The sequence below is a fragment of the Leishmania braziliensis genome, chromosome 28 (genome assembly GCF_000002845.2).
Source record: "Leishmania braziliensis MHOM/BR/75/M2904 complete genome, chromosome 28".
NCBI lineage: Eukaryota > Euglenozoa > Kinetoplastea > Trypanosomatida > Trypanosomatidae > Leishmania > Leishmania braziliensis.
In genome coordinates this window covers 274,799-300,599 of record NC_009320.2, presented here as the reverse complement: position 1 = coordinate 300,599, position 25,801 = coordinate 274,799, and the positions used below count along the sequence as shown (strand labels likewise).

General features: G+C 52.2%; 12 protein-coding genes across 12 annotated transcripts; 3 read left to right on the top strand and 9 right to left on the bottom strand.

Moving 5' to 3' along the window:
* LBRM_28_0890 (conserved hypothetical protein) lies at positions 1-1,599 on the bottom strand (the record flags this gene model as incomplete). Its single annotated transcript, XM_001566071.1, has 1 exon — positions 1-1,599. The coding sequence occupies one exon, from the start codon at positions 1,597-1,599 to the stop codon at positions 1-3; it is 1,599 nt and encodes a 532-aa protein (XP_001566121.1).
* A 3,378-nt stretch (positions 1,600-4,977) lies between these two features.
* On the bottom strand, positions 4,978-5,409 carry LBRM_28_0880 (putative RNA binding protein rbp16; the record flags this gene model as incomplete). The annotated part of the gene is made up of 1 exon (XM_001566070.1): positions 4,978-5,409. The coding sequence occupies one exon, from the start codon at positions 5,407-5,409 to the stop codon at positions 4,978-4,980; it is 432 nt and encodes a 143-aa protein (XP_001566120.1).
* Positions 5,410-6,575: 1,166 nt separating this feature from the next.
* Positions 6,576-7,322, bottom strand: LBRM_28_0870 (conserved hypothetical protein; the record flags this gene model as incomplete). Its single annotated transcript, XM_001566069.1, has 1 exon — positions 6,576-7,322. One exon carries the CDS (start codon positions 7,320-7,322, stop codon positions 6,576-6,578), a length of 747 nt encoding a protein of 248 aa, XP_001566119.1.
* Positions 7,323-8,323: 1,001 nt separating this feature from the next.
* Positions 8,324-9,835, bottom strand: LBRM_28_0860 (conserved hypothetical protein; the record flags this gene model as incomplete). Its single annotated transcript, XM_001566068.1, has 1 exon — positions 8,324-9,835. The coding sequence occupies one exon, from the start codon at positions 9,833-9,835 to the stop codon at positions 8,324-8,326; it is 1,512 nt and encodes a 503-aa protein (XP_001566118.1).
* Positions 9,836-10,647: 812 nt separating this feature from the next.
* On the bottom strand, positions 10,648-11,097 carry LBRM_28_0850 (putative RNA polymerase B subunit RPB8; the record flags this gene model as incomplete). Its single annotated transcript, XM_001566067.1, has 1 exon — positions 10,648-11,097. The coding sequence occupies one exon, from the start codon at positions 11,095-11,097 to the stop codon at positions 10,648-10,650; it is 450 nt and encodes a 149-aa protein (XP_001566117.1).
* Positions 11,098-12,058: 961 nt separating this feature from the next.
* On the bottom strand, positions 12,059-12,523 carry LBRM_28_0840 (calmodulin-like protein; the record flags this gene model as incomplete). Its single annotated transcript, XM_001566066.1, has 1 exon — positions 12,059-12,523. One exon carries the CDS (start codon positions 12,521-12,523, stop codon positions 12,059-12,061), a length of 465 nt encoding a protein of 154 aa, XP_001566116.1.
* Positions 12,524-13,181: 658 nt separating this feature from the next.
* Positions 13,182-15,071, bottom strand: LBRM_28_0830 (putative putative dual-specificity protein phosphatase; the record flags this gene model as incomplete). Its single annotated transcript, XM_001566065.1, has 1 exon — positions 13,182-15,071. One exon carries the CDS (start codon positions 15,069-15,071, stop codon positions 13,182-13,184), a length of 1,890 nt encoding a protein of 629 aa, XP_001566115.1.
* A 433-nt stretch (positions 15,072-15,504) lies between these two features.
* Positions 15,505-16,872, bottom strand: LBRM_28_0820 (RNA polymerase I; the record flags this gene model as incomplete). The annotated part of the gene is made up of 1 exon (XM_001566064.1): positions 15,505-16,872. The coding sequence occupies one exon, from the start codon at positions 16,870-16,872 to the stop codon at positions 15,505-15,507; it is 1,368 nt and encodes a 455-aa protein (XP_001566114.1).
* Positions 16,873-17,433: 561 nt separating this feature from the next.
* On the bottom strand, positions 17,434-18,012 carry LBRM_28_0810 (conserved hypothetical protein; the record flags this gene model as incomplete). The annotated part of the gene is made up of 1 exon (XM_001566063.1): positions 17,434-18,012. One exon carries the CDS (start codon positions 18,010-18,012, stop codon positions 17,434-17,436), a length of 579 nt encoding a protein of 192 aa, XP_001566113.1.
* Positions 18,013-19,071: 1,059 nt separating this feature from the next.
* On the top strand, positions 19,072-20,517 carry LBRM_28_0800 (conserved hypothetical protein; the record flags this gene model as incomplete). Its single annotated transcript, XM_001566062.1, has 1 exon — positions 19,072-20,517. The coding sequence occupies one exon, from the start codon at positions 19,072-19,074 to the stop codon at positions 20,515-20,517; it is 1,446 nt and encodes a 481-aa protein (XP_001566112.1).
* Positions 20,518-21,223: 706 nt separating this feature from the next.
* On the top strand, positions 21,224-23,434 carry LBRM_28_0790 (putative DNA repair protein; the record flags this gene model as incomplete). The annotated part of the gene is made up of 1 exon (XM_001566061.1): positions 21,224-23,434. The coding sequence occupies one exon, from the start codon at positions 21,224-21,226 to the stop codon at positions 23,432-23,434; it is 2,211 nt and encodes a 736-aa protein (XP_001566111.1).
* A 2,003-nt stretch (positions 23,435-25,437) lies between these two features.
* Positions 25,438-25,653, top strand: LBRM_28_0780 (conserved hypothetical protein; the record flags this gene model as incomplete). The annotated part of the gene is made up of 1 exon (XM_001566060.1): positions 25,438-25,653. One exon carries the CDS (start codon positions 25,438-25,440, stop codon positions 25,651-25,653), a length of 216 nt encoding a protein of 71 aa, XP_001566110.1.
* Between the last annotated feature and the right edge of the window lie 148 nt (positions 25,654-25,801).

Genomic DNA, 25,801 nt, shown 5'->3' with positions numbered 1-25,801 from the left:
CTAATGCAAACCCACCGAGGGCAGCGGTGTCTCGCGCAGTCGGTAGACACCGATGGTGTCGTTGCCGCCATACACGAAGCCCATCTCCTGCGGGCACCACCGACGCAGCTCTCGGCGCACTGGGTAATTTCGTATGAGCTTGTAGTAGGATTTGAGAAGCATGTGAAAGCGCCAGTCCCCTGTGGCGGCGGTGTCGCCGATGTAAATGAGCATCGTGCCGCCCTCCCGAGTATAGTACTCGAGCGCCTCAAAACCCATCGAGCTCTCCTCCCGCTCTCGCGAACCAAACGGAGGCCAGCAGAGCAGCAGCACCGACTGCTTGCAGTTGAGCGAGTAGAGGGAGATCGGGCCCCCCATGGAAACGTGCACGCTGTAAGTCTTTTTCAGCGCGAGCGCATCAAAGGCGAAGATGGGGATGGTGCGCTCACCGTAGAAGTCGCACCGCACGTTGTCGAAGGACATCGTAGGAAAGCGCTTTCGATCCACCGCCCACTCCTCTTGAAGCGGCACCTGGTGCATGACACGGTTGAAGACGTGCTCTACGTATCCAGCACCGCTCCCGACGCTGATGATGGCCTCAACATTAGGGAACTCCTGCACAATACTGTTCATCGCGTCACGTGCGTGTACTGGTGAGAGGAGGCTCCATGCAAAGACGATATTCGCCACACGGTGGGCCTCAAAGGTAAGCGGGATCTTAAACAAGTCTGGCAGCAGGCCTCGGTAGCGATCCACCTCCGTCTTATACAGCTGGTAATCGTCTCCAACGCTGCGTAGAATGTGCTCCACAAGGTACGTGATGTATGGAAAAAAACACATAAACGTACAGCGCGGACACTGGCGGAAGTGGTGCTCCGTGCCCAGCGCCGCCTCGCAAAACTCATCTATACCGGAGTAGCCACACACATCACACGCCCACACATCGCTGCCTTGCAGCTCCCTCGCCCGCTGCGTCAGCCGCGCCACCTCCTCCTCCGCCGACGCCAGTCGCAGCACTCGCGCAGAGGCACAGCTGGCCTCGTCGTGCGGCAAGAAACAGCCACTAAGAAAGGGGCAGAAGGCAAACGCGGCGTACACCGGGCACACTGACACGCCATCTGGTTTGTAGATCGGTGTCAGTATTGGTAGTGACCCATCCGGGGCCATTACGTACTCAGGTGAGGGACGTGCCGCCATCACATGCGGGGAGGCGCGGCGCTGGTCGCGGTACACATAGGAAATGTAAAGTGTCAGCTTGCACATGGGGCATTCGCAGGAATCTGAGTTCTCGTGATATTGAAACTGTGTGCACACCACCTCCGTTTCGCCGGAGCACTGTCCATCGTCTGAGACAGGCGTGGTGCCGTTGGAGCTGCTGTTGCGCTGGCCGAGGGGGCTCGTCTCGGCCAACGCGGCAGCCAATCCGCCTCTCGTGCCCATATCGTCTGGCGTCTGACCAGACGTGAGGAAGGGCGAAAATGTGGTCGGTGAGTTTGCCGTCGCTTTCGAGGTAGAATGCAACTCTTTTGGGTACTTGATGGCCAGCACTGGGATCACCGGTATGCTTGCTAGCTTCTCTGAGCGTGCATGCCACCGCTGCGATGCCTCTGGCGATGACATGCCGTCCCTCTTTCTCTCGCCTATTCTCGGTTGCCTTACCTTTGTCCTTGCTGGCGCGGTGTCGTGCGTAGCACAGCCGTGACAACCTCCCCTAGTAGGCGGGGAGAGGGAAAGTGACAGATAGAGAGTGAGGTGGCGCCTTCAGTCGAGTCACTACGAAAGACAGAGAGTGGAACGAATTAGTGCGAAGGCGGTGCGCGTGTGTGTGTGCGTGGGTGGTGTGGGTGCGTATATTCGCTTTTGATGAGGGGGCCCGAAGAAGGCGGGTGTCCCTGGAAAAGGAAGAGTGGCGGGGCGCGCGAGAGCCTGTGGGCGCTTCTCGATGTGGTGCTCTTCAAGATAAGCACGAGAAGCGTAGAAAAGATCGAAAAGGACAAAAGAGAGCGGTAGGTGGGAGCAGACACGCACACACAAGTGCAGAGAGAGAGGGCGAGATAGCCTTGATTCCGCTTTGTGGCTTCGTAATACAAGAGGAAAAGGAAGGGACGGAGGATATTGTGAAACACACTGGGAGAGACACAACTCGCTGGAGGAAGGAGAAGGTTCGAAGACGTTGTCCAGTGCTACCAAAACTACCAAGCTAGAGACTTCGGAAGCTCCGCACGAAAGAGATTGAGAAAAAGAAAGGTGGGGAGACAGGTAGCAAGGACGTAGTCGTGAGGCATGACATAATAAATTTACAAGAACACAAAGGCGGAAAAGGGAGCAGAGACGTGCCTGACATAAATGAGCGTCCACGCACATGTGCTCCTGCAACCTCGGCGAGTATATAAATAAATCTACCCACATGTATATATACATGTGGGTAGATTTATTTACTTGGGTATGAATCCCTGCATTGTTGCCTTATCCAAAGTGCGTCGATGCTTTGCTTTTCCCTAGCCGCATCTTCTTCGTCTCGTGTGTTACTGTTCTTCGTTTCTCAGTCCGCCTCGTGCGCGTGTGCGTTCGTCCGTGCGTGCCTTCGAGAGAAGGAAGTCGTGAAGAAAGTGGAAAGGCGCTGCAGATGTGCAATCGGCAGCGCTGTAGTCGTGAAGATGCTACTTCCGAAATGGAAAACAAAAAGGGATGTGCGCATTCAAATATGTAAGGTCCAGCAGCAATCGCAGTTGTGTGGGACAGCGGAGGTAAGGATGTGTTGTGTGATGGCGCGCGTGTGGGCGTGCGTTTGTGTCATTGGAGACCATAGAGACAGGCGGAAGAGATGCATGAAAGCGGATGCAGCCAGCAAGGAGAGAAAATATATGTATATATATATTAGAGCGGCCTCAGCGCAGGGGTGATAAGGGAGCAGATGAAAGAGGGCTGAATGAAAAGGAAACAAGGAGAAACATCGTACGCCAACAGAGCGTCGACAAGTCACCCGTAGTAGCGCCCCTGCAAGGTGGCCCCTTTCTCCTTCAAAGCTTCCTACGCCATTTGCATGGTGGTAGGTTGCCAATGATGGTTGCCGAAGATTTGCGGCACGCTCCTCTTGCCTCAATGGCGGAAGTCCAGAAAACACAGCCGTATCTTCTATTGCAGCCAGCGCAGCCGTGCAACAACCCTTCCCGAGGGGTAGACCACGTCACGGAGGATTCGTTAAAGGGTAAATGAACTCCACAGATCTTCACAGTGAGTTTATCTCTTTCTCCTTACCTCGACAGCTCCGTGTGTTTCGCGTTCCTTCGACACCATTCGTGCGCGTGCTTCGTTTGTTGGTGAGGGGCTTCCTTTGCGTGGGCGCTTATTGCGTTTGTATTAGTAGTGATACTGGGCTATTATGTCATTCGGCAACCCTCCCTTCTCTCTCTCATGGCAATCGTGATTTCCACCGGCATGCTCTTGGCCGCAGATGCTGCTGCCCTTTGGTGTTGGCCACGGCATCCCTGGTCGCACATCTGACTGTCGCCTTCCCTCCCTCTCCGGCCCCTCTCTGACAGAAACTGCCGCGATCGCGCCCGATTAGCGCGCACATGTGTCGGTACGGAGAATGGGGGAAGGCGACAGGAAAGTGGAGAAGCCGCTTGGCTTCATCAGAAATGTAGGAATGCGCTCCTGGCAGCTGCTGGAGCGAAAGAAGAGGGGGAAAAAACAAAGGCACAATCAAATGGAAGAGGAAGCGAAACGCACAGAGGCGCACACGTACACGTGCGCACATAAAAACACCTCGAGGTCGTTGCCAATTTACTAGACGCAGTACAAGAAAAAAGAGAGCCCTTAGTGACGACTCACACCGGCACGCAGACACCTTCCATCAGAAGCGAAACAAACGCACACAGCCTCAAAACAAATGGACAACAAATGCACCATAAAAACGCATCAGAGGAGTGCGCTCTAAGCACAAAGACTCGAGCACGACACCTCACAGAAAGTAGTCGGACGGAAGAGGCACAGGCGAAACGATGTGGCAGCACACACCCACACAGTCATACGCACATACGTACTGCGTGACACCAAACAAGGAGACGAAAACAGACAAGACTGGACGGAATACACTTCACATAACACTCTGAACGACGGTGAAGAGTACCCTCTCTTGTCTGCCTTTCGCATTGGTCTGATGGGGTGACACAACAGTCAGTTAGTCCCCATGCCTCCCCTCACACCATGCGCACACCTTTCTGTCTCCTTTTCCAATCCCTCCTCCCTTTCCCTCGGCCCTCAAGAAGCGCAACTGGAAACGCCCCCTCTACCTTTTGTCATTCAATCCGCGCTCCCTTTTAACTCTCTTCCCTTCTTTCGGATGCCAATTTCCCTCGCTCTGTGATAGGAAGTCATGGGCGAAGGAAAAAAAAAGAGAAGGAGGCAAGAGGAGCAGCGAGTCAGGCAGGGGAGGGGGAGGGAGGGGAGGAGGCCCCCACAGAGAAAACAGGATTCTGAAGGGGGAGGGGAAAGGTAGACGAGAGAAGTAGCCAAGGCGCACTGCTTTCCCTTTTACAAAGGGGATGACCTTGTTCGCTGCTTTCGTTCATTGCCTTTAGCGAGCTGTGCTTTTTTTTCCCTGCTCCCCTTGTCTGCTCAGATGCATTGCTGCCACAACTGAGCTCCCGCCGAAGCTTTCCCACCGCTGCCCGCTACACAGATGCCATCTGCGACGACAGTAACCCTCTTCTGTGTGTTGCGTACCCCGCCATCAAGCACGCACACACAGGGGCACACCCCATCCGCACACACACACACAAACACTCTATGTTAGCTGTGAAAGATGACTTTCATTTTGTTTTTATATTGGAATCTCAGGGAGCTGAAAAGACACACAAAGTATGAGCGACAAGAAGAGAATTGGTGAAGAAAGGTGCAGCGAGGCCTCTGCACCACCTCAGCACACGACAACACGTACCAATGCCCTCTCTCGTCCTCTCTTGTTGTTGTTTTTTTTTTCTCTCTTCTAAGAGCCTAGAATTCATCGCTGAAGTTGTTGTTTTGACGCCCGCCATCGCGATCGCCGCCGCGGTCCTGGCGACTGTTGTAGTTGCGACCACCACGGCCACGACCGCGGCCACCGCTGAAGCCACCACGACCACTGGGGGCACCATCCGGTGGGCGGGGACCAGAGGGGAGCTTGGCGCCGCCAGGGGCGGTAACGTTCTCAGCGCGAGTGCGGCCATCCTGCGAGGCCACCTCGAACTCAACTTCCTGATCGACCGCGAGCGCGCGGTAGCCGCCCGTCTCCGTCTGGAGAGCAGAGAAGTGAACAAAGTGCTGCTTCTTGTCCGCATTGTCCTCGATGAACCCAAAGCCGCGGCCACTCATCCACGAGACGACCTTGCCGGTGTTCAGCAGCGCCAGTGACGGTGCAATGCGGTGCACAGAGGAAACACGGAACATGGTTGCTGGGAATCACCGAAAAAAAAAAAAACGAAGAAAGGCGAAGGGGGAGGGGGCCTACGATGATAATGGTGTTGCAGTGGTTCTTTCCTTGTTCTCCGAGTGGGTAGATATTTGTGGGGAGTCGGTGACAGAGAAGAAGGGGAGGGGAAACAAAGACACAAAGAGGTGCAATGCTATATGGTGGCAGCACGATGCTGTGAGTGATACACATTCGTGAGGTAAGCAACGACGAAGGGCGGGAAGTGTGTATGCAGGAAGAAAGAAAAAGGAATTGAAGAGCGAAACGCAAAGGAAGAACATAGAGAAAAGAGATGACATTAACGACGATTGCACATGTGCTGATCCTCAGCATTGGTGCGCACCGAGTTAGAGCAGCGGCATGAAGGAAGTGCATAGGGAAAACAAAGAGGGGGGATGTACTTGAGTGCATACCGAGGAGTGGCAATGCGAAGAGGAATGGCAAGAGTTGGGAAGAAAGGGATGGAGGGACAGAGTCGACAGAAAAAAAGGAAAAAAATTCCAACAGCGCACGCCACTATGTTGCTGCACTACTCCTCCCCTTCTTATACACCCCACCTTCGCCCTCCTCCATCATCTTCTGCACTTCTCCACATCCACTCAAGCATAACCTCCCTCTCGATGCCCATTCAGCACCCTCATAGAGCCCCGAGGCGCGCTGATACCTCACACTTCACAAGGAATCAAGGAAAGAGAGGAGACAGCACTGGATAGAGGGGAAGAGAAGGCGGATACACCAATGTGCATGCAGCTAAGCTACTTGTTTTTTCCCACCTCTCTCCCTACCCCTCACTGTAAGCAACAAGTGGGTCGCATTGTTTCGTGTATCGTTGTCGATTTACTCGCTATGCCAAACATCCTCTGTGCAGCCACGCAGCAGTAACAGTAGCAGAAGTTACGATTCTACACAAGGGGGGAGGGAGGAAACTGAAGAGTGGAACTCACAATTTAAAAAAAGAGCCCGAAAACACCGCGTGGGGAGCAGAATCCATGCAAGGGAAAAGTCCCACTTGCTCACCTCTGACCACAGCGTTAGCTTTCCTACTCGGTTTTTCTTGTCGCCCTTGCGATGCAGACACACACACACGAGGGGTTGGGGCGCACATCGTTGACACGGGATGCACCTCCCCTCTCCTAGGTGCTGCTTAACTAGACGTGTTGCGAGTAGAGTTCACAGAAGCGGCGCCGCTGCCGTCGGTGACACACCCAAGAGTCTTGGTCAGGTTCAGCAGCTCCAGAACCTCGACGTCAAGGCTGGAGAGTCCCATAAAGCGCTTGTGAAGGGGTGAGGTAAGGCGCTCCTTGCCTGCATCCAAAACACTGTCAATGACTTTGCTATGCTTCTGCCAACACTGAAAAGTGGCATCGGGTAGGCGCGTGTAGTAGGAAGTCCGCTGGGGATCGTGGATACCGTGTTTGCTGCCAGCAGGAGTGAGCATGTAGAGGCGCCTCACCTGCATCGAAGATGGCGCGCAACTCACCGACTTCTCCTCGGCCTCAGAGAGATTTGAGTATTGGTGTCCAGGCAATATTTGCACAAGTACTGGGCAGCCGCATGAGATGTAGCAGGGAAAAATGCACCCCGCCGTCGCTTCCAGGGCGTCCTCGTCCTGCACCGTATCCGCATTCAGAGGCGTTGCAGGAACAAAAACCTGCTTGGAGGAGAAGGCCACGCATTGCGCGCCGCACGCTGCTTGTCTCTGCAGCTTGACCTCTTCGTCCCTCATCGCGGCAACGCTGACGCCACTCAAGGTAGCTGCAGTGTTAGCGCAGAGTCGTGTGACGAGGCGAACCAGCCCAGTCTGGGTATCCGAGGAAAAGTGCGCCACCTCCCCTCTGTACCGAAGAAGGCTCGCACAACGCTCGTGGTTGCGCCTCGTCCAAGAAATCATAACGCGACACCTTCACTTTCAGTGGTACCTCGCCACGCGCGCCAGTACCACAACGTTTTCCCTTTAGTAAGTGCCCCTTTTCTAACGCACCCGGGTCCTCGACAAAGCGATCCGCGCAGCGTCGCTATTGTCGGTGTAGAGTGGGAGGATGCCTCTATCGTCTTTCGCCGCACGGAGAGATTGTGGAGGCAACACAAGAAGTAAAGAGGGGGAAGCAGGGAGAAATCAAGTGATATAGCGCAATCTTCGACGCCGTGTTCATCAGTGTGCGCAATGTGTGCATCACACCCCACATTTGTCCTACTCTGTACGGAGCAGGCTGATGCGGAGAAGATAAGTAGTGTGCTCAGCTCCGACGAGGTCCATTGAGAACGTGGGGCGAAGAGAGGGGCACACGTCGCCAACTCGCACAGGTACAACACGTTCGGGTCAAAGGGTGTTGGGTGGCACGCCATACATCCTCTGTGCTGGCGTTTGGGTGAGGCCCCAGCGTCAGACCCATTCATTTTTTTCTTTTCCCCATGCCCCCTCCAAAAGACAAAAATGCATGTCTTTTTTTTTTTGCCTTTAGCTCTCCTGCCGACTTTCTTTTATTATTATTATTATTATTCGTGTGTGTTGCGTTTGTGTGACTCCAAACATGTAAGACTTCTCCAGAAAATGACCTCTCGCACACACGTGCTCTCTCTCTCTCTCTCTCTCGGCTGTTCCCACATATGCGCACACCCGACAAGTGTCAGGCTTTAACACGGACGAGGAGGCTAAACAGGCTCAGGGCCCTCACATTCAGGAATGTGTCTTTTCTCCGGTGGGTCAAATGGATCAGAGTCCCCTCAAGGCAGCGTCTGTGAGTTCTGGGGGCCTCACATGAAGGAGAGCAAGGCGATGTTGGATGGAGGCGTTGTTGAGAGAAGAGGGCAAAACAAAAGAAGGAAAGCGGCGCCCTTTCCCACTCGTCCTTTCTTCTCTTCCGCTCCTCTGATCATCTGAGTGGTTCGGTCCTATGGAATTGTTTCGGGGTCTTCACCACGGGTGAGTCGAATCAGTCGCTCCTTCGCCCGTAGCGTGTCACTCGAGTATCCCTGTGCCTTCGCTTTGGCTGCCACGCTCCACGGCACCTTCACCACATCTGGCCGCCTGCCGGGCGCCTCCAGGTCAGAGGCTTTCACCTGCTGCGGCTTCGGCGCACACTCCTCTACGTCACTTTGTCGGCGAACCTTGTAGTAGATACCCTCAGCGTCGAAGGTGGCGCGATGACGGTTCTCGTGGTCACGCAAGGTGCGCTGCAGACGGTGCCGGGCGTGCAGAGAGACAGGGCGGTGAGCCACAGTTGACGCCGGCGGCGCAAAGTCTGATGGTCCCCTGTCTTTGGTGGCACCAAGTATCCCAAGAGGCGAGGTGCCTCTCTCCTTAGGGCCGTCTTCGGTTGCCTCATAATCGGACACACTACCTTCCTCGCTCTGCACCATGCCCGCACGAAGCCGTGGCGGCTCTGCGAACGTTCTAGCATCATCCTCAGCGAAGTACTTGGCCGTCCAGTCCACCAAGGACGGATCAAGCGTGGCTTCGTTCTCCAGCGCGCGCTGCCGGAGAAAAGGAAAGGCAGAGTGGGGCGAATGCCGACTGTCAGCATCTGGCAAGTCTGCCGTGGCAACGGTGTGTGCTAGGTTTGCCTCGGCACCGCGACGCTGACGCGCCTCACGAAACTGGGCAGCAGCATTTTCCTCCTCGGAGTGGAAGGAAGAAGCAGAGTTGCCGTGGTGTTTGTCTGCCGCCGCTGCATGCCACGGTGTGGAAGCGACGCCAGTTTCTCGCAATTTCTCGTCCGCATCTGCGTCACCTTCTTGCACGTCAAGAGACGTCGACAGTGCAGTGGATGATTTTGTGGTGGTGGTGGAGGCACGCCTGGCTAGCACCTTCCGTGCCCACTCCTGCAAGCCTTCTGGAAGGCCAAAGGCCCCGGAAGATACGTGAGCGCGGTAGTGTCTCGCTGCAGTAGAGCAGAGAAAGGCGTACTTGCGGGCGTCCTTGGACTCCAGGCGCGCAGCTGCAAGGGTGTCACGCAGATAATCCTGCAGAATTGCAACCAGCTTTTCCCGAAGAGCAGCGTCCTCAACGGTGTGCCAAGTCTCTTTGCGGCCATATAGACGTTCCGCGTCGTCGAGATACGTTTTCGTCTTCAGCTGCCGCCACGGAGCATCTGGGAGGGGGCGATGCTTTGCGTACTTGTGGTCGCGCCGAAAGTCGGCCCTTTCCCGCGGTGTTTGCGGGTCAGAAGAGCGCCGTCTGTATCGCTGCGACGGCTGCGACGGGGTGGTGGAAGATAACGGCCACACTGACGCCACGTTCGAATCGACAGAGGGTTGCTCGGCGTCCAGTAGATCGGCGTCTGCTTTAGCCTTGCCAAAGTTGGAGGTGTAGAGGCGTGCTGCGGTGTAGGTGGGCGAGGATGAGTAATGCGCGATTAATGTGCGCAGCAGCGCACTGATGATGCAAGACGACCGCATTTGCATGATCAGCCGTTGTTGTGGTGGAGAGTGGAAGAGTCACCCTAGAAGAATCACTACCTCCTTTTGTGCACTGTGCGGTCTGTCTGTGGAGGAGCAACCCGAGGTGGTGACGCCTCGGTGGAGCAGGAGAGCAGGCTGAAGAGGCAAAATAGTGTAAAGGGAACGATAGCAAAGGAGGAGGGAAACACAAACGTGTGCGCCTGTTAGTACGTGCATATGGGGGCAAAGAGGGCTGGAGAGATGACGATGAAACACAGTGAGGGGAGAACAGTGGTCCTGTACAGCAACTCGTCTGAAAGTGCCTCTTTCTCCCCATCTACCTACTGGTGCTACACACACACACACCTACCCTGCGACCTCCTGCGCTTATTTGGGGAGAGAGCCAGCCCCTCTGTGAGACGAAGGGACAGAAGCCCTGGGTTCGGTGATGCGTGACGATGTTTTTCGTCTTTCAAACGACTCGCTGTAGGTAGAACACCACTACACGTATACAGATGTGAAAGCTTTGCGAAAGGAGACAACTCAGACCTGCGGCTCCGTACGCTGCGCAAGAACAGTTTAGCGTTGTACCCCATCAAGGAACGCCGTTGCCTGCCTCTTTTTTACTGTAGAAAAGCTTCATGGCCAATTTAAGGTACCTTCTTACGTTGGGCGAGGATTAAGGAGCGCCTAACGGCAACACCGACACAAACAGGATCAAATGCCCATACACGCACACACGAACCGCGAGTGTACGGCACAGCCTTTGCATCCGCACGCCAATTACGATGCCGCAACTCCTATGTGTACTGTTGTTGCGTTTCCCTGTTGGCCTCTCAGTTCTTGACGCGCTTAATCAGGATGTACACGTCGCTGTTGTAGTGCACATCTCGCAGCCCCTGCGGCTTGCCGATAATATTCACTAGTAAGCCACCGCAGCTAATGTGCACATTCACCTCTAAGCCGTTCTCAACCACCTCATGCCCGTAGACGCGGCCGTGCATGGCGTAGTCACAGTCGTTCAGTCGCGTCTCGCGGTGATAAACACTGTGGTCGTAGTACTTGCTGCCCGTCTTGCCCCCCAGTTCAAGAGAGTTGGCCAGCACAATCGTCAGACGATCGTTTGTGGCAACAGGGAACTCCTCGGAGTTGATGTCCGACGTTATTGTGAGAGAGCCATCCTGATTAACACAGCGAATACGCGACACTCGAAGATACACTGTGCCTTCGGTGTTCACACCGTTTACCGTAAAGGTGTCCTCGAGAATGACGGGGTCGACACTCATGTTGACGCTACTATGATGGACGAGATCAACGTCTCAGAGTAGATACGCTAATTTCGCTCTTTGCACTATTGCCGGGCCGCTGCGTGTTCTGAGACAGCAGCGCAGTGTGTCTCGTGTAACTCGTGGATCTACGAGCAGGAGGGGACGACAGGGAGCAGAAGAACTGTCAACGCAGTTGTGTTTCCTTGTTTCCGTAGCTGTCACGATACCGGTTTCACCGTGAAACCAATACCGACGGGTGGCCTCGAAAGGAGAACAGAGAAACAAATCACTGACATGTGCCAAAGGTGCCAGAGCAACGAGGCAAAGACAGAGGGAACGGAGAAGCGCGCGAGCACGAAGAAAGCGATCGCTTGAATGAGTAGAGTTTGCGTAAAGGCATAACGCCGTGAGACCGAAAGACACATGATTCAATACCAAGCATACGAAAGATGCGTTCGTGGCCTCGGAAGGAAGGACATCCTCCCACTTGAACGGTTGACGTCCGTGCTGCCGCGAACGTCGTCCACTAAGCACACTCTCATCCTCAAGAACGCGCCTCATGTGTGAAGTTGTACAATAAAGGAGGAGTAGCAGGTTGACCAAATAGGTGGACACCTCCGCGCTTCTGGCGTGCACAGCACGGGTGCCCCCTTAACGCAACGCCAGTCCCATCTGCGATGGCTAATCCCGGAGAGACGACATCGAGGAAAGGAGCTCCTTCTACTCATGGGCACCTAATAATGTTGATATTTCCCGCGCATACATGTATACAGGGAGGGAATGCTCTACGCCTTCTGGAGAGCGGAATTGTGTTCTACATCGCTAAAACGGAGCACACACATAAAAAAAAAAGGCAAAAAAAAAATCGCGCCCTGCTCGTCTCCTCGCTTTGCATGGATGTGCAGGGAGGGGAGAGGGTAGCAGCAGTACGACTGTGTGAGGTGTGGCGGTGTCCTTCTTGTGATCACTAAAAACAAAACTAGCGGAACATCTCCGGCGTCATTTTGTCGACGCAATCAGCCATGACCAGGTTGCCCTCAATGTCCATCTCGGTGCGCATCTCTTCCGCAAATTCGTTCATCTCTTCGGCGCTGAGGACGTCGCCCATAGTGGTGAGAAAGTAGCGGAGCTCATGCGGGCTGATAAAGCCGCGCTTGTCCGGGTCAAATCTCTGAAACGCATCGCGCACTTCTTGCAGAGATATCGATTCGGCAAACGCCTTCTTCAGAGCCACGCAGAAGTCGTCAAAGCTGAAGCTACCACGGCGGCTCGGGTCTGCGATGGCTCTAAGATCCTCGATGCTGGTCTCTAAAGGGGCAGCACCGCAGGCACGGATCAACGTGGCAAAGTCGTCATTTCGCACACGTCCAATCTTGTCTCGGTCAAATGCGTCAAAGTACTTCCGGAAAAACGCCAAGCACACGTCATTAAACCCTGCGGGCATCCTTGGATACTGTTGCTCAGAGGGCAACGTGTCTAAAGTGCTGTTGTGCACTGATGTTGGTGGGGTGCTGCTTTCTTGGCCTCTTTGTTTATTTTCTTGTCGCACCAACTCCTGTTTGAGGAAAGAGGGTGAAGAAGCAACATGAGAGAGTATTCGTGTGTTGACGTCCCCGCCGCAGTGTTAGCGAATCGTTCAACATATTTACATGCGCACAAGGTAAATGGTGGAGGAGAAAGGTCGAGGTGAGAAACTGGAGAAGCGCAAAGCGAATCAATGGGCTGCAGTTCTGCAATCTACGGAGGGAAGGGGCAAACCCATGGGCTGCACCAGACGCACGAATTTTTTGTGAGTCTTTTGTGGTCTGCTTCGGGGATCTGTTGCATCTTTGCTTGACTTTTTTCTCACTTTGGCGGCTCAGCTAGACTAGAATCGCTCCAGAAGGCGAGATGTCGAGCAGGTTTCAGCTGTAAACAGCCCTGCTCACTGTCATGCTTCTTGTTTTCCTATTTGCAGCTGTGCCATTTAACAAGCATAGATTGGGGTGCACAGCCAAACAGGAATCGTCTTGCTCCACATAAACGAGGCAACTATGACAACGATCGGCAGTGCGTATGGCACTGGAGAAGCACTCGCAAAGCAACTATCATAAAAGACCTAGCTACGACAAGGTTTGAAAGAGCGCCACTACGCCAGTAGGATTCAATACTCCTGCCTTCAAAAGACTCGAAAGTTCACCTCTGAAGAACTCCCTTGCCTTGCATGGCTTGCAATGCGCTGCTGTGTACGCGCTTTCCAGTGACACGACCGCCGAAGATATCACAGATAGCGGCAGAAATTCGTCAGCAAGCGGCACACTCTCTGCCAGTCGCGCGCTGTATGTCCGAGACAGAAACTGCTCAGCAGCCTCCAAAAGGAGGCGAAACGCGACTATTCCGCTCAACGTTTTACACAAGAGGAGAAACGCAATGTGGCTATCCGCTGGCTGGGAAACCGCCACGACGCTCTCGAGTGAAGCAATGGAAACGCCGTCAGTCTTCAGCTGCGACTCCACTGCCCTGAATGTCAACACCTCAGCATCATTTTGCAAGAAACCGAGCTTAGTGTAGCTCTCTTTCGCGGCAGATCTTTCCTCAAAGCACGAAGATTGAAAGAAGAACTGAAGAAACAGGCGCACCGTCTTGCTTTTCAGTTGCCGCAGGTCAGCTGCATTTAGTGCGTCACCCGCGGTCTCGAATTCATTGACCAAATCGTTCCACTCGCTAAACTGCACAAACCCTTCTGCGTACGGCGCAACAAGAAACAAAAAGGGGAATGAAAGCGCGCACGCTGACGGCAACGCCGCAGCGCCCGTTCTCGAGCTCAAGACTGCAGGGTGGCCAGAGTCGCGAACACAGAGGTGCTTGACATAAATGGCTTCGAAAAGCGAGCAAAAGCAGCGAATGGTGTTGAACGTGTCTGTTTCAAAACCGGAGTGAGCCACGTCCTTCACTACGCGGTAATAAAACGCATCGTTATGCGAAGGTGAGTCACAAAGGTCTGTGGCGTATTGCAGCACTGCTGAAGCGGCGCAATCGATGCTGCACACAACTTCGGCAACGTAGCTGAAGTAGTTGGGAATATCTGTGTAGACTTCACTGTCGACATCCGCTGCGACAATCGAGCGAAGCTCCCGGTATACACTGTGAAGCTCCGCTTCCGTCGCCGCAGCATTTTTGATGAGCGACCCGAAGTAGCGACGGTCAGTTTCACACTTGTGTGTCCGTAAGATGATTGGCAACATTGTGTTTGCTATGTCGAGAAGATTCGATTTGTTTTTTGTTTCCATAGCAAGCACCTTGGCCGACCATTCGTCAACAATGCGGTAGCTTCGGAGAGTCTCCCAGAAGGAGAGTTGCCGCTGAAACCCCAGGTTTGGCTGGACTATGGGGCGGGTGCAGCGGATCAAGCGTATGGCATCGTCGTGAGACACGCCGTATTTCTTTATGAAGTAGGCAGCCACAATGGAAGCCGACCGACTTACGCCAACCATACAGTGCACTGCCACAGCTGGAACAGCTGTGTAGTCCTCCTCCCTAACTTCTTTGTAGTTCTTTCTAGACTGCAAAACAATTTCCATAAGCACCGCACACTCCATAAAGTGCTGGTCGATGCTATACGTTGGCGTATCCTCTGCCGGAATGGTAACGACAAACACCCTTCTTTGCGCATTTGAGGTCGTTGCTGCGGCACGGCAGTAGGTGTTCAGTTCACAGAAAAAGTTTTCCTGCGAATCAACCCTGCGAAATGCATATGTTGCCCCCTCATCCTTTTCAAAGACGCGGTACTTTGTAACATTATCTTCGCCGCACATGTTGATCACAAGAGACATGCCCATCGCAACACACTTTGTCTTATCGGCTATCTCCGACGCGCAAGTAAGGTAGAGACCAGGGATCACCTCACTGATGTGTTGCCAAGGTGGGAGGCCATCCTTGGGGAGTGTGCTGTGTGAGCCTGGTAGAGGCACCGCTTCGCTCTCCCACTGCAAAGAGGCGAGGAGCGACTCCATTCCTAAGTGTATTAAGTCGTTAGGCAGCCCAAGACACATGAAAGTCTCACGAGTACAGAAGAGGATAGAGAAGCGATGTAGTACACGCAAAAAGGATGATAAAGTGGAAAGAGGGCGGCATAAACATGACGAATTAAGCATCCTGAAGGGAAAAGCAGTCATAAAGGTTTGCCTATTTTGCCAGGAGAGTGGTGTGCCAACTTTAAGAGTCATGTGTCATGATGGTCATAGTGTCCAGCGCTGCACACTTCTCAGAACCGTCTTTCTTCAGTGACTGGATGAGAACGTTCGCTTGCTTTGCTTATGTCCACCAACATGCTGCGAACGGCAAAAAAAAGCGAAAAACAAAGCAGCAAGGTGCGATAACGCAACTGCAAAACACTCGCTGACAAGTTTTGCCTTTACGTTGACGTGCGCTTGAAAAAAGATGTAGCTACAAAATACCATCGTTCCGAATCCACCCCAGAACATTTTTTGTGACATCAGCTGCGGTACTCTGATTCTTTTTGTTCCTCACAGCTCTTTCGCCAAAGTCCTCCATAGATCGCTTGCGCTGTTGAAACTGAAGTTTGCTCAAGGCATGTCGAGCCTCCAACTGGTCTGAAGGGATAGATTCAGAGTGAATGCCACGGTCACTTAGAGTCCGCACTACGCGGGGAGGCTTTCGAGGGTCTTTTGTTAGGACCGAAACAAGGAACGTGGGATCGTTAAGCTCGTCCATCACCGTTTTCGCTGCCAGATCGTGAGCTTTCCGAACATATACTGCAGACTCCAGGTCCAGATTGCGAGCAATGTTATCCAAGCCATACGGATCCTTGATAGCAAAGTGAAAAAAGGGAGGCTTCCCGATTGCACCGTTCTCTCTGTCCCACTCCATCGTCGCTTTCATTAACCCCATATTTGTCGTACACACAACGCTTCGTTGGTAATCAAAAGCACATCCGAAGTACTCGAGGAATGTTGCGAGCAAATAGCCGACCTCCGCCATGGCGTGCGGGCGTGCCTCTTCGAGAGGACGATACTCAGGGTTGGGATTCAATGCCTTGGGCCCTTCATTCAACCTTGCAGCTGTGATCTTTGGGATTGCCTGTACGAGGGATAGGAAATGCACCATCATCACTGTCAGTGCATAGCTGGCTAAAAGTCCGTCGATAGAGTTAATAATACCACTTGCACGACCCCACTTTTTCAGGACTAGCAGCAAATGTCGCGAATATGGGTACTGTGCCAATGCCTCGCCAAGTAAATGTGAACTCCGCAGCCCCGTTGAGGAAAGACAGAAGTCAAACGGGAATCTGTAAACTTCGGGGCCGTAGCGCACGTTAACAGGGAGTCGAAGCGGAATTTCCACCTCATTATGCGCCTTCAGGTTAGCAAGCCCATATACGAGAGAGGATGTAGTCGCAAACTGCACCGTGGCAAACTGATATGAGCTATTCCACTCGACAGACGTCGCGTTGTAATTTGATTCGACACGGTTTCTGAAACTCTCTGCCTCAGCGCCACTTACTTGTCTGTTAAATTGAAAAACCCCATCGCAAGACAAACTGTGAAACGGCGAGCCTGGAAGACTACGGCTTACTCGATCAGCCTTAATGACAGGTACGCGAGCTTTCGAGTATGCGCGGGAGCGCAGCCCAAGACGGCGCAAAGCAGCCGAACATCTTCTGAGAATTTCGCCCGCCTCCGCAAAGCCAGGCTCCACATCGAGAATTCCAACAAAATCGACATCGCCCCCGACTTCGAACAGACCTGTGGTGACGAGGCCCCCAAAAATGTAGATGGACATATCATAGCCCATTGACTGAACAATAGACTCCAACTGTCCTCGTGCAGTACAACATTCATCAAAGGCAGCTTTTCCAGTATCGCAGGACCGCGCAAGATCAACGACTGCCTGGCCCAGTCCATGCCATCTCGGATCGTTACCCCCAGGCAGCGTCGACTTCCATGGAATATGCAAAGCTCTTGTAGAGACAAAGCAGAACGGTGTCCCAAACCGACGCATTTTTTCCTTATGGCTTCTGGCAAAGGCAAGGAAAAAAGAAACAGATGTGCAGAATGGAGAGTAGGAAGAGTAACAACAAAAAACATAAAAGCACATACACCATTGAGTGGCATAAACATCTGCTAATCAGATTCCCACAACGCAAAGCTCCCCCTTTTCACTCCGTTATGTGTAGTAAAAGTGACACAATCCAACGAAACGGTATACCTTTGATAGGATGCGCTCTCTCAGCACAGACATTCGCATCCTTGAGCCCTATAAAAGATGTCAAAGTCGTGCAGCAGCTCACTTCAACACCAATCACTTTTGGTTTCCTTTCTCTTCATTTTTTGTCAGTTGGTAGAAGCGAAAGATCTATTCTTCACAGCCTAGAGTTGCGCGAAGGTGTTCGAGAGCAGCTAGGCGCTTTCTATACGACTCTGTGGTGCTCAGAGGCTCATCAGGGGTATTGCAAAATACGCTGATAATGTTGTTGGTAGAAAATCGACACGGCAAGGCAGTTCGCACTTCTTCTCCCATTGTAAAGAGGGAGTCGAAAAAACAACGACGTCTTTCCAAGAGTATGTCCTGTCCTACTTTATCGTCCGGAAGCACAACTCCTCCCAGATTTTCTTTTAAAAAATCCATTACAGAATTCGCAGCCGTGAAAGCGCTGGGTGAAGAAAAACGCTTTACCTTCGCGACCGCAGACTCATCGAAAGCATCGCTATTTTCTGCACCACCGTCTAATGTATGCGCGTTGGAAGATGCAGCACCCGTAGGCGATTTATCAAACTGCGCCTTTGTCCAAGTCGGGATAGCAGGAACCATATCAGTGTTGGCGTGAGTAGTGTATCGGTCAAAGTAATTTCGTCTACTAAAAACGTCCAACGAGGTGACAAACATGTCGCTTTTCTCCTGCGAAGTGGCACAGGTGTTCTGTATGTAGCTCATGACTTCAGTGTCCGTATGAGTCTTCTTTTCTTTCGTAAACACAAAAGGGCTTTGTAGGACTTCGGTAAAGGTTCTCCGAGAAGTTGCACAAGACTCGAGTGAGTGTCTCAAGCTGATCGCTGCCTTCTCAAAAAGAAGAACGGACGAAAAAAGCGAGGATGCGGGGAACTAGCACGGAGAGCATTTCTGCTGAGAAAGGGGCTTCAATGCATGAAGGTCAACCTTTGCCTTGAAGAGGGGCATCATGAGTTTGCCACTGCAGCTAAGAGACCACATGGAGGGGCATGGGCGAAACGGTTTGGTAGTGTGGAGCGCCTTTTCATATGGTCTACTTGTGCGGCGCGGGCTGCAGAAGCGCCTCGTTTTGCTTTTGGTATTTCGAAGTACATTTCACACTTTTCCACCTCAGTCGCACCGGTTTTTGTGTCCTGGAACAAACGCCATGAAGCAGCAGAGAGCGCGCATGCGACCAATAGGTGACTGCTTGGGGTGGCCGCCGGCCGGCGGATGGTTCGGATGAAACTCCGTGCGCTGCATTGGGGCCCCTTCCTCCCCCCGCTGGCGTCGTGAAAGAGTTTACCACCGCCTCCCTTCCATTCATTTGCCCTATCTGGTGGGCAGATTTGTTTTGAAGGGGTCAAATTCAACTGCTGATCAGACAAAACATGCGTGAAAGATCCAAGCCGTAAGTACAGGCTGCATCTCAGGGGTGAAACGTCGCACGTTTCAGATGCAGCGCCATCATCAATTTAATCGCTGAGCAGAGTTGTCAAGTGAGGAATTGAGGAAACCCTTTGCGTGGGATTACAGGCGTGTGCGCCAGCCATTTGGCCGGCAGGCCCCCGTTGTCGTTTTCTCGCACGAAAAACGCGTGGCCACTTCCCGCATCCCCCCCCTTACACACAGCAACCACTGATCCCGCAGACCGTGCTTCTTGCCATTCATTCTCTAAGTTGCTTTCTCTTCCTTGTCATATTGTTTGGAACCTACCATCACTACCTCATCAGTCTTTTTGTGTGTTTTTCCGCAACACATCTTTGTGAGGTAGTCAGACCCAGGATGACGTTCTCACTGGAGAGCGCTGATTTGCACATTGAGAAGCCAGTTATTCCAGCTTATCATAAGCAAGCTGACTTCGCAGCTTTTTTGGTAAACGAGTATTTCACAAAGCCTAGCAAGCAGATAGAGAAGGCGAGGTACGATGACACAAACGGGCTATTGCCACTGATGTCGTTTGACTGCCTGCTACCAAGCGGCGATATCGAACGGATAGTTGGACACATTTGCGAGGAGACCCATTTGATCGATGAAAGACACGTTCAGCACAGAAAACCATTTCACATCCTGGAAAAGCCCTTACTAATTCCTGCGATATTGGCAGCCTTGTTGCATCGTATTCTCTTTGAAGAGGTTGGTGTTACAATCTCATCACGAACATTTGATTTGTGGGCAAGCACGGCTCTTGGATTTCCGGCGAGAACTAGCCGTCTTTGGTTAGACGCATCCGCGCAAGTTGAAGAGGCGTTGGAATCGAGCAGCGTAAAGCAGCTTTTGAGCAAACGTAGTGCTTGTGATACAGGTATTCACGCCATAAAAAAGCAAGCTAGCCCCAAAGGGGTACTCTTTTCCTTATGGCGTAATGCTTGCTCAATGTTGTGTGCATCCCTTGTAAGGCCTCTTTTTTCGACAGAAACATGTCAAGAGCATTTCAGCCAGGCTATCAACCGCTCGATTGGCTTTCGCAGGGAACTAGCGTCAAAAATGAGTAGTGCATTGCATGGGAAGGGTGCGGCCTGTTTTAGCCTTTACGCGGCCGGTGAACCAGAGCTGTGCAGCTGTGTTGTCTTTCATTCCTTTTTCCGTCAGTTGGAAGCGCTCTTTCATGGGGTAATCGACTCGAAGCTAAAAATGAACATATCTGCGCATATCTCATGTGCTGTGTTTGTTGGGTGCCTAAATACTTTTAGCTACTATCGCTACTCAGCAAGCAAGGCGGAATCTATGTACAAGCTTCTCGACATTGTAGCTGAAGTGACAGATGGGAAAAGCGTGGCCTATCGATTTGACCTAAAGAGTATCGAAGTACCCCAGATGTCAAGGTATGTGCAGCGGGCAACTGTGCTTAGCAGTGACGAGGTTTTCAGTGGGATCTTGTATCGTCGTGCGCGAAAAGAAACAAGTGCTTTCTCTGCATGCACTCTGCCGCGTTTTACTGAGATGAACTACAACGCGATCAGTATCACCGACATTTATCCGTTTTGCATGGAGACTGGGACGGGCGCTGAATCGGACGAAATGGGTGAATGTAGTGACCACACTGATCTGGAGGTGCATCCTGAGCCTGAAGACGAGGGGAACTTTGTGGAGATGACAACCATTTTTCTCGATGCGGCCGGAGATGACAGGTGCCTGCAATACATCCTTTCAGCGGAAGAAGTAGCTGTCAAAAAACAACTCCAAGAAAGGCTTTACGGAGGAAGCCAAGATCGAAAAAAGCTAAAATGACCTTTCTGTTGCACGTGTAGGTTACTTAAAGGGCATTGTTTCTGTACTTTTTGTTTTCTTTCCCCCCTTTTTACCCATAGTTGCTGTGTACTTATTAACTCTCAAGCAAATAGAGAAATCCAATTTGAAACATATCCAAACGTCTAGGAAGAGGCGTCTCCTTATGTTTTTTTTTCTTCAATGTGACAAGCTGAGTCACGTAGTGTCTCGCATCATTGGGGTTCCGACTACGATGTGTTATGTTCACAAAGCGCTGTAGCAACTGAACTAACATCCATAGCAGACTCTAATGCGCACTATTACTATTGCTTTGGGTATCCCGTCTTTTCGTGTGGTCGTCGGTTTCCTTTTGTCTACTCAAAGATGGAGTGCAGCGATCATTAGGTGGGGTCTTTTTCTTATAAACACATAAGAGAAGGCTTGTTCTCACTGAGCAGGTGCTTCTTCAGAAGACCAGCTACAAGCACACTGCTTGTTTAGTCAGAGGCTGCATCTCCGCAGAACTCTTGGATTTCAGAACGAGCCAGATAGTTTGCTTTCTGGTACGCCAATGAGGCTGTGCAAGCTTCTTCGACTCAACTTATCACCCAGGATTTTATCCGTGGTTAGCCAGGGCACTTTGTCTTCCTCCGATGCCGCCCCAGTTCGTGGGTTCTACTCCTCCTTTTCCTACGAGGATGAGCTACAAAGCATTGATGTTCCTGATATGAATACCCAGCTACTGCCTTTTCAGAAAGAGGGTGTAGGATGGATGACCCAGCGCGAAATGAGCCACGTAGGGGGCATCATGGCGGACCATCTCGGCATGGGGAAAACGGTGCAGATGATTGGGCTGTGCCTGGTATCCGATAAGATCAATAAGGGACTGTACTCGAAGCAAATGCAGCAGCGAAGAATGCTAGCCGAAGGGAGTCGCTTGATTACAGTGCTACGACAGCTGCAGAGAATTAGCGTCATCGCCAACTGCTCTCGAATCAACCGGCCGGCGGACGACCTTTCATCACTCATTTCTCAGACAACTGATCTTCTAAAAACAAAACAGGGGAGCTACAAAGGTGTTCGAGCGGAGATTGACAAGTGGTTGACGTTTGCGGGCAAGTTTCATTCTGCCTATCAGAAGCGCGCGCTAGATTTTCTCGATGACGTCGAAAAAAGGGACTTTCATTTCATCAACTCAAAGGAGCTGCGCACCCTTGTTGTCGTTCCGGCGGCCCTCATGCTCCAATGGAAGTCTGAAATCGAATCCAAAGTGAAGGCTTCTCGCAAAATAACCGTGTACCTCTATCACGGTGAGAGCAAGTTGATCAGCAACACAGAGCTTGAAACGTTCGACTTTGTCATAACTACTTATGATACACTTACGAACTCTGCGGCATCAGCTTTTATTCCTGGTGACGATCCGCGTACTTTCTCTTTCAACCGAAGAGAAGCTGGTCCGCTTTTTCACATTCAGTGGAAACGGATCATTCTTGACGAGGCTCATATGATTCGCCACGTTAGGACGCAACGATGGCGCGCCGTTCAGGAACTACAAGGGCTTCACCGCTGGGCTGTAACGGCGACACCGCTGCACAACTCGATCGATGATCTACAGAACCTTCTCCACTTCATCGGCCTTCCGCGTTTACCTGTGTTGCCAGGAGGTAATACCGAGGAGCTTCTCGCCGATCCATTGCTGCAGAGAAGTATTGCAAGGTCGCTACAACCAGCATTTCTGCGACGTGGCCCAGTGATGATGCGAAACGGTGTGAGAGAGGTTCTTGTAAAGTTACCACCGAAGACAGAGGTCGTAATTAAGCAACCGTTCAGTGTGAGGGAGTCACACATGTACAATAGCATCTTGGCGCGCTCGAGAAGTGCATTGGCGACATCAGAAAACAAAGAGGGCGTATTTCATATATTTGCCATGATGACGCGACTTCGTCAGGCTTGCTGCCACAGCTGGATCAGCCAGGGCCGCGCCATTCAGATCTCTGTTTGTGGCATTTGTAAGAGTGAGGCAAGCTCGCCTGTGGCCACCAAGTGCAGCCACGTGTTCTGCCATGAGTGCTTGCTTCTGCGGTTTCGTGACGCAATCGATGGCGACAACATCGCGGTGCGAATCCAATGCCCGACGTGCGCGCAGACGATCACCTTCAGCTCTGTCTTTAAAAAGACAACACTGACCTCAACCCAGCGAATTGCTCAATACAAGAATAATGAGTTCGAGCTGAGTACAAAACTCCGAATGGTGCTGCGTTCTATCCATGATATGCAGAAGAATCACCCCGCCGATAAAATGATCATTTTCTCCCAGTTCACTTCCTTCATGGACGTCATTAGCGTCTCGTTGGATCGGTACAACATTGCATTTCTGCGTATCGACGGGACAATGTCGCTTTCCAACCGAAACGCCGTCATTCGTCAGTTTCAGACCAGCGAGCATATCAAGATCGTGCTGGCGAGTAAGACCGCAACTGGTGTCGGTCTGAATCTCACCGCAGCTAATCACGTGATTGTTGTCGACCCGTGGTGGAACCCCGCTATCGAAGAGCAGGCGGTGCACCGTTGTTATCGAATCGGACAGAAGAAGCCGGTGTATGTGACGCGGTTCATTATTGCCGACACAATTGAGCAGTACTGCTACGAAATCTGCCAGCGGAAAAAAGAGTTTGGTGACGCTGTCCTGCGCGCCGCCACGGCGGGTGACTCTGGCGCCAAGATAGCTGCCTCGCGCCTCCAAGAACTCATGTCACGTCTGAAGTACGTCGGAGACGGTGAGCAAGCTGACTCTTCCACACAGGCGTTTGGCGCCGCGCGCGACGGCGACGAAGGTGCACAGCATAGCTCCTCGGCTGCCGAAAACGAATCTACTCATAGCCCTACAATCAGTAGTGTTCAAGTTAACGCCGATGAAAGTGAGACCACCATTGTCTAGGTATGATGATTCCTTGCAAATGAAGACAAGAAGTGTAGGAGAGAGAACACTTGTGTTTTACATGCCCTTTATACATATGCTCTACATTTTACACACACACACACACGAAAGGAAACTAGAAAGTCTTGTGACAAATGGGGCACATAGAAAAGGCAAGTGTTCACCACTGGACGCTTCAGTATGGGGTGCACAGTTGCCGGCGAGCGCAGCTGCTTGACCTCTCCCTCTCGCAAGGCCGTTTAGGTGTTTGTGACAGTTGCAAGCTGTACAGTCCCCCACTCCTTTCGAGATCCCACGTCATTCCAAGGAGCCATTTCTGGGCATGGCACCGGCGGCCCTTTCTCCATACGTGCTGCAGTGCTGTGTTTCTCGACGCCTAGGTACAGCACCAGTGATGGGTCTGCGTCAAACCCATACACGGAGGAGTAAGGGAATCCGAAGGCAGTAGTAAGACATTCTTTTCTTGAACCCTTCTCCCATCGTACTCACCCCTCTTCCCCGTCCTCTCTTCTTGAGTCTGACTCTCTTTCCCCTTCACTGTGACACCTTCCTGTCACGCACTCCAACCGTGCAAACGCGCGGCCTTCCCTTTTCCCGCATTTTTAACGTTACCTTTCCATGCTTTCATCTTCCTACCGTTGTCTTGCGCACTCTCAGTACTCAGCTTGCGTTGGCGGTTGCGCAGTGTGCTCTTCTGTTCTCTTTTCCCTTCCCTCAATGGTGGTGACGGCCTCTGTCGTTATTGACGGTTTCTACTACCCCCAATATTGCCTCCGTTTCCCTCTATCTCCACCTTAACCCGCTGCACGTCCTCCCTTCTGTAGCGTTTGCTACATACTCTCTCTACGTCTCTTATCATAACAAGGCACGGACTTTCACCCTTTCAGAGGCAGACGTATCCTGTATTGTGCCTCTTGGTGTGTGTGTGTTGCACCCCTCTCCTTGTTCACTTCGACTGTTCTTCTCTTTTTAGGAGTTTAGCGTATTAGGCCCCCCTTTTTGTCTCTATTTTTTTCTCGTTCTTGTGAGGTTGCCGTTCTCTACATTCGTCTTCCTCTTTTTACGTTACCTCTGTGTCGCTCTTCAATACCCTGAAGACACCCCGTTCATTGCTCTACACAGTCCTTAATTTCGATCCCCCTTCAGGATACTCGTTTTTCAGTGCACCACCACTCAGACCTCTCCTCTCCTCAGTACTGTTTCTATTTGACTCCGCTGTTCACAGATTCTGCTAGCGTCACGGCAACATTGCGCCACTTTGTGTGTGTGTCTGTGTTTGCCCTTTCTTTTTATTTAGTTTTCATTTTTTGTTACGGCTGCTACGAAGACTAGCTTTCTACCCCCCCCCTTTTCCATTTTAGTGGTGTTGTCGCTCCCCACTCAGAGGGACTTGCACTCCGTGCTCGTATTTTGGTTGGCTTCTCGTCTGTGACTTTGCGCGCTTTGTTTCGCGGTGTCTCTGATTGCCGTCGTGTTCCTTCATCCCCCTCCCTTCTGGTTACATTTGTCTGTCTTTTTCGTCCGTGTGTGTCTTGTTCATTGAATTGGCCATGTCTCGGATATCGTCGATGTATGTTTCACCCAATCTTGGCCCCACAGCGCCGTGGGGTCAGCAAACATCTACCGGAGTATTTCGCCCGCCGCCGGCGATTTCACTTAACACTAGCTCAGCCAACATGTCACAGCACGAGGGCAAGGTGGCACTCCCAGGGTACTCTGCAGGTGGCAGCGCCGAGACGACAGATGAACAGGGACTAGCACCAGGCCTTGTGCCTGCCTCCCCTTATCCCCTAGGAACTAGTGCGCCACACGACCAACACAGCGAGGTGGGCAGCCACGTTGCCCTGTTGCCCTCGCTGCGGTCCAGCAGTCCACCCTCCTACCCACAAAATCATCACGGTAACGTACCGGCCTCGTTCACACTCACCAGCGCGCACAGAGTCGCCGGAGCCGCAAATGGAGACAGTGGTGTCAGCTCCATAACGTACTCTGCAAGCCGAATCATGAAGATGATTTCATACTCAGTGCACCGTGAGGAAGACGCGTTTCTGGCGAAGAAAGAGAGCAATCGAGTACTTGAGAAGGAGCTCCTGCATGAGCAGGAGCTTCGCCGTGAGACCCAGCGCCGACTGGAGGCTCAGGATGAAATGCTGCAGATGCTTCAGGGCATTCGCGAAGCGCAGTCGAAGTTGGGTGCAAGCTTGGGGTTGACATTGTGAAAGACATGTACTTTCCGTGACCTGCTGAAGCCATATAATACGCTCTTGACGGCGCATGGAAAGCGCGCGTTTCTGTTTTGCTTTTGGATCTTTGACTTCGGTGCAGGAGGCTCTGAGAGAGCACCCAGGCCCATGCGCCATATCACCT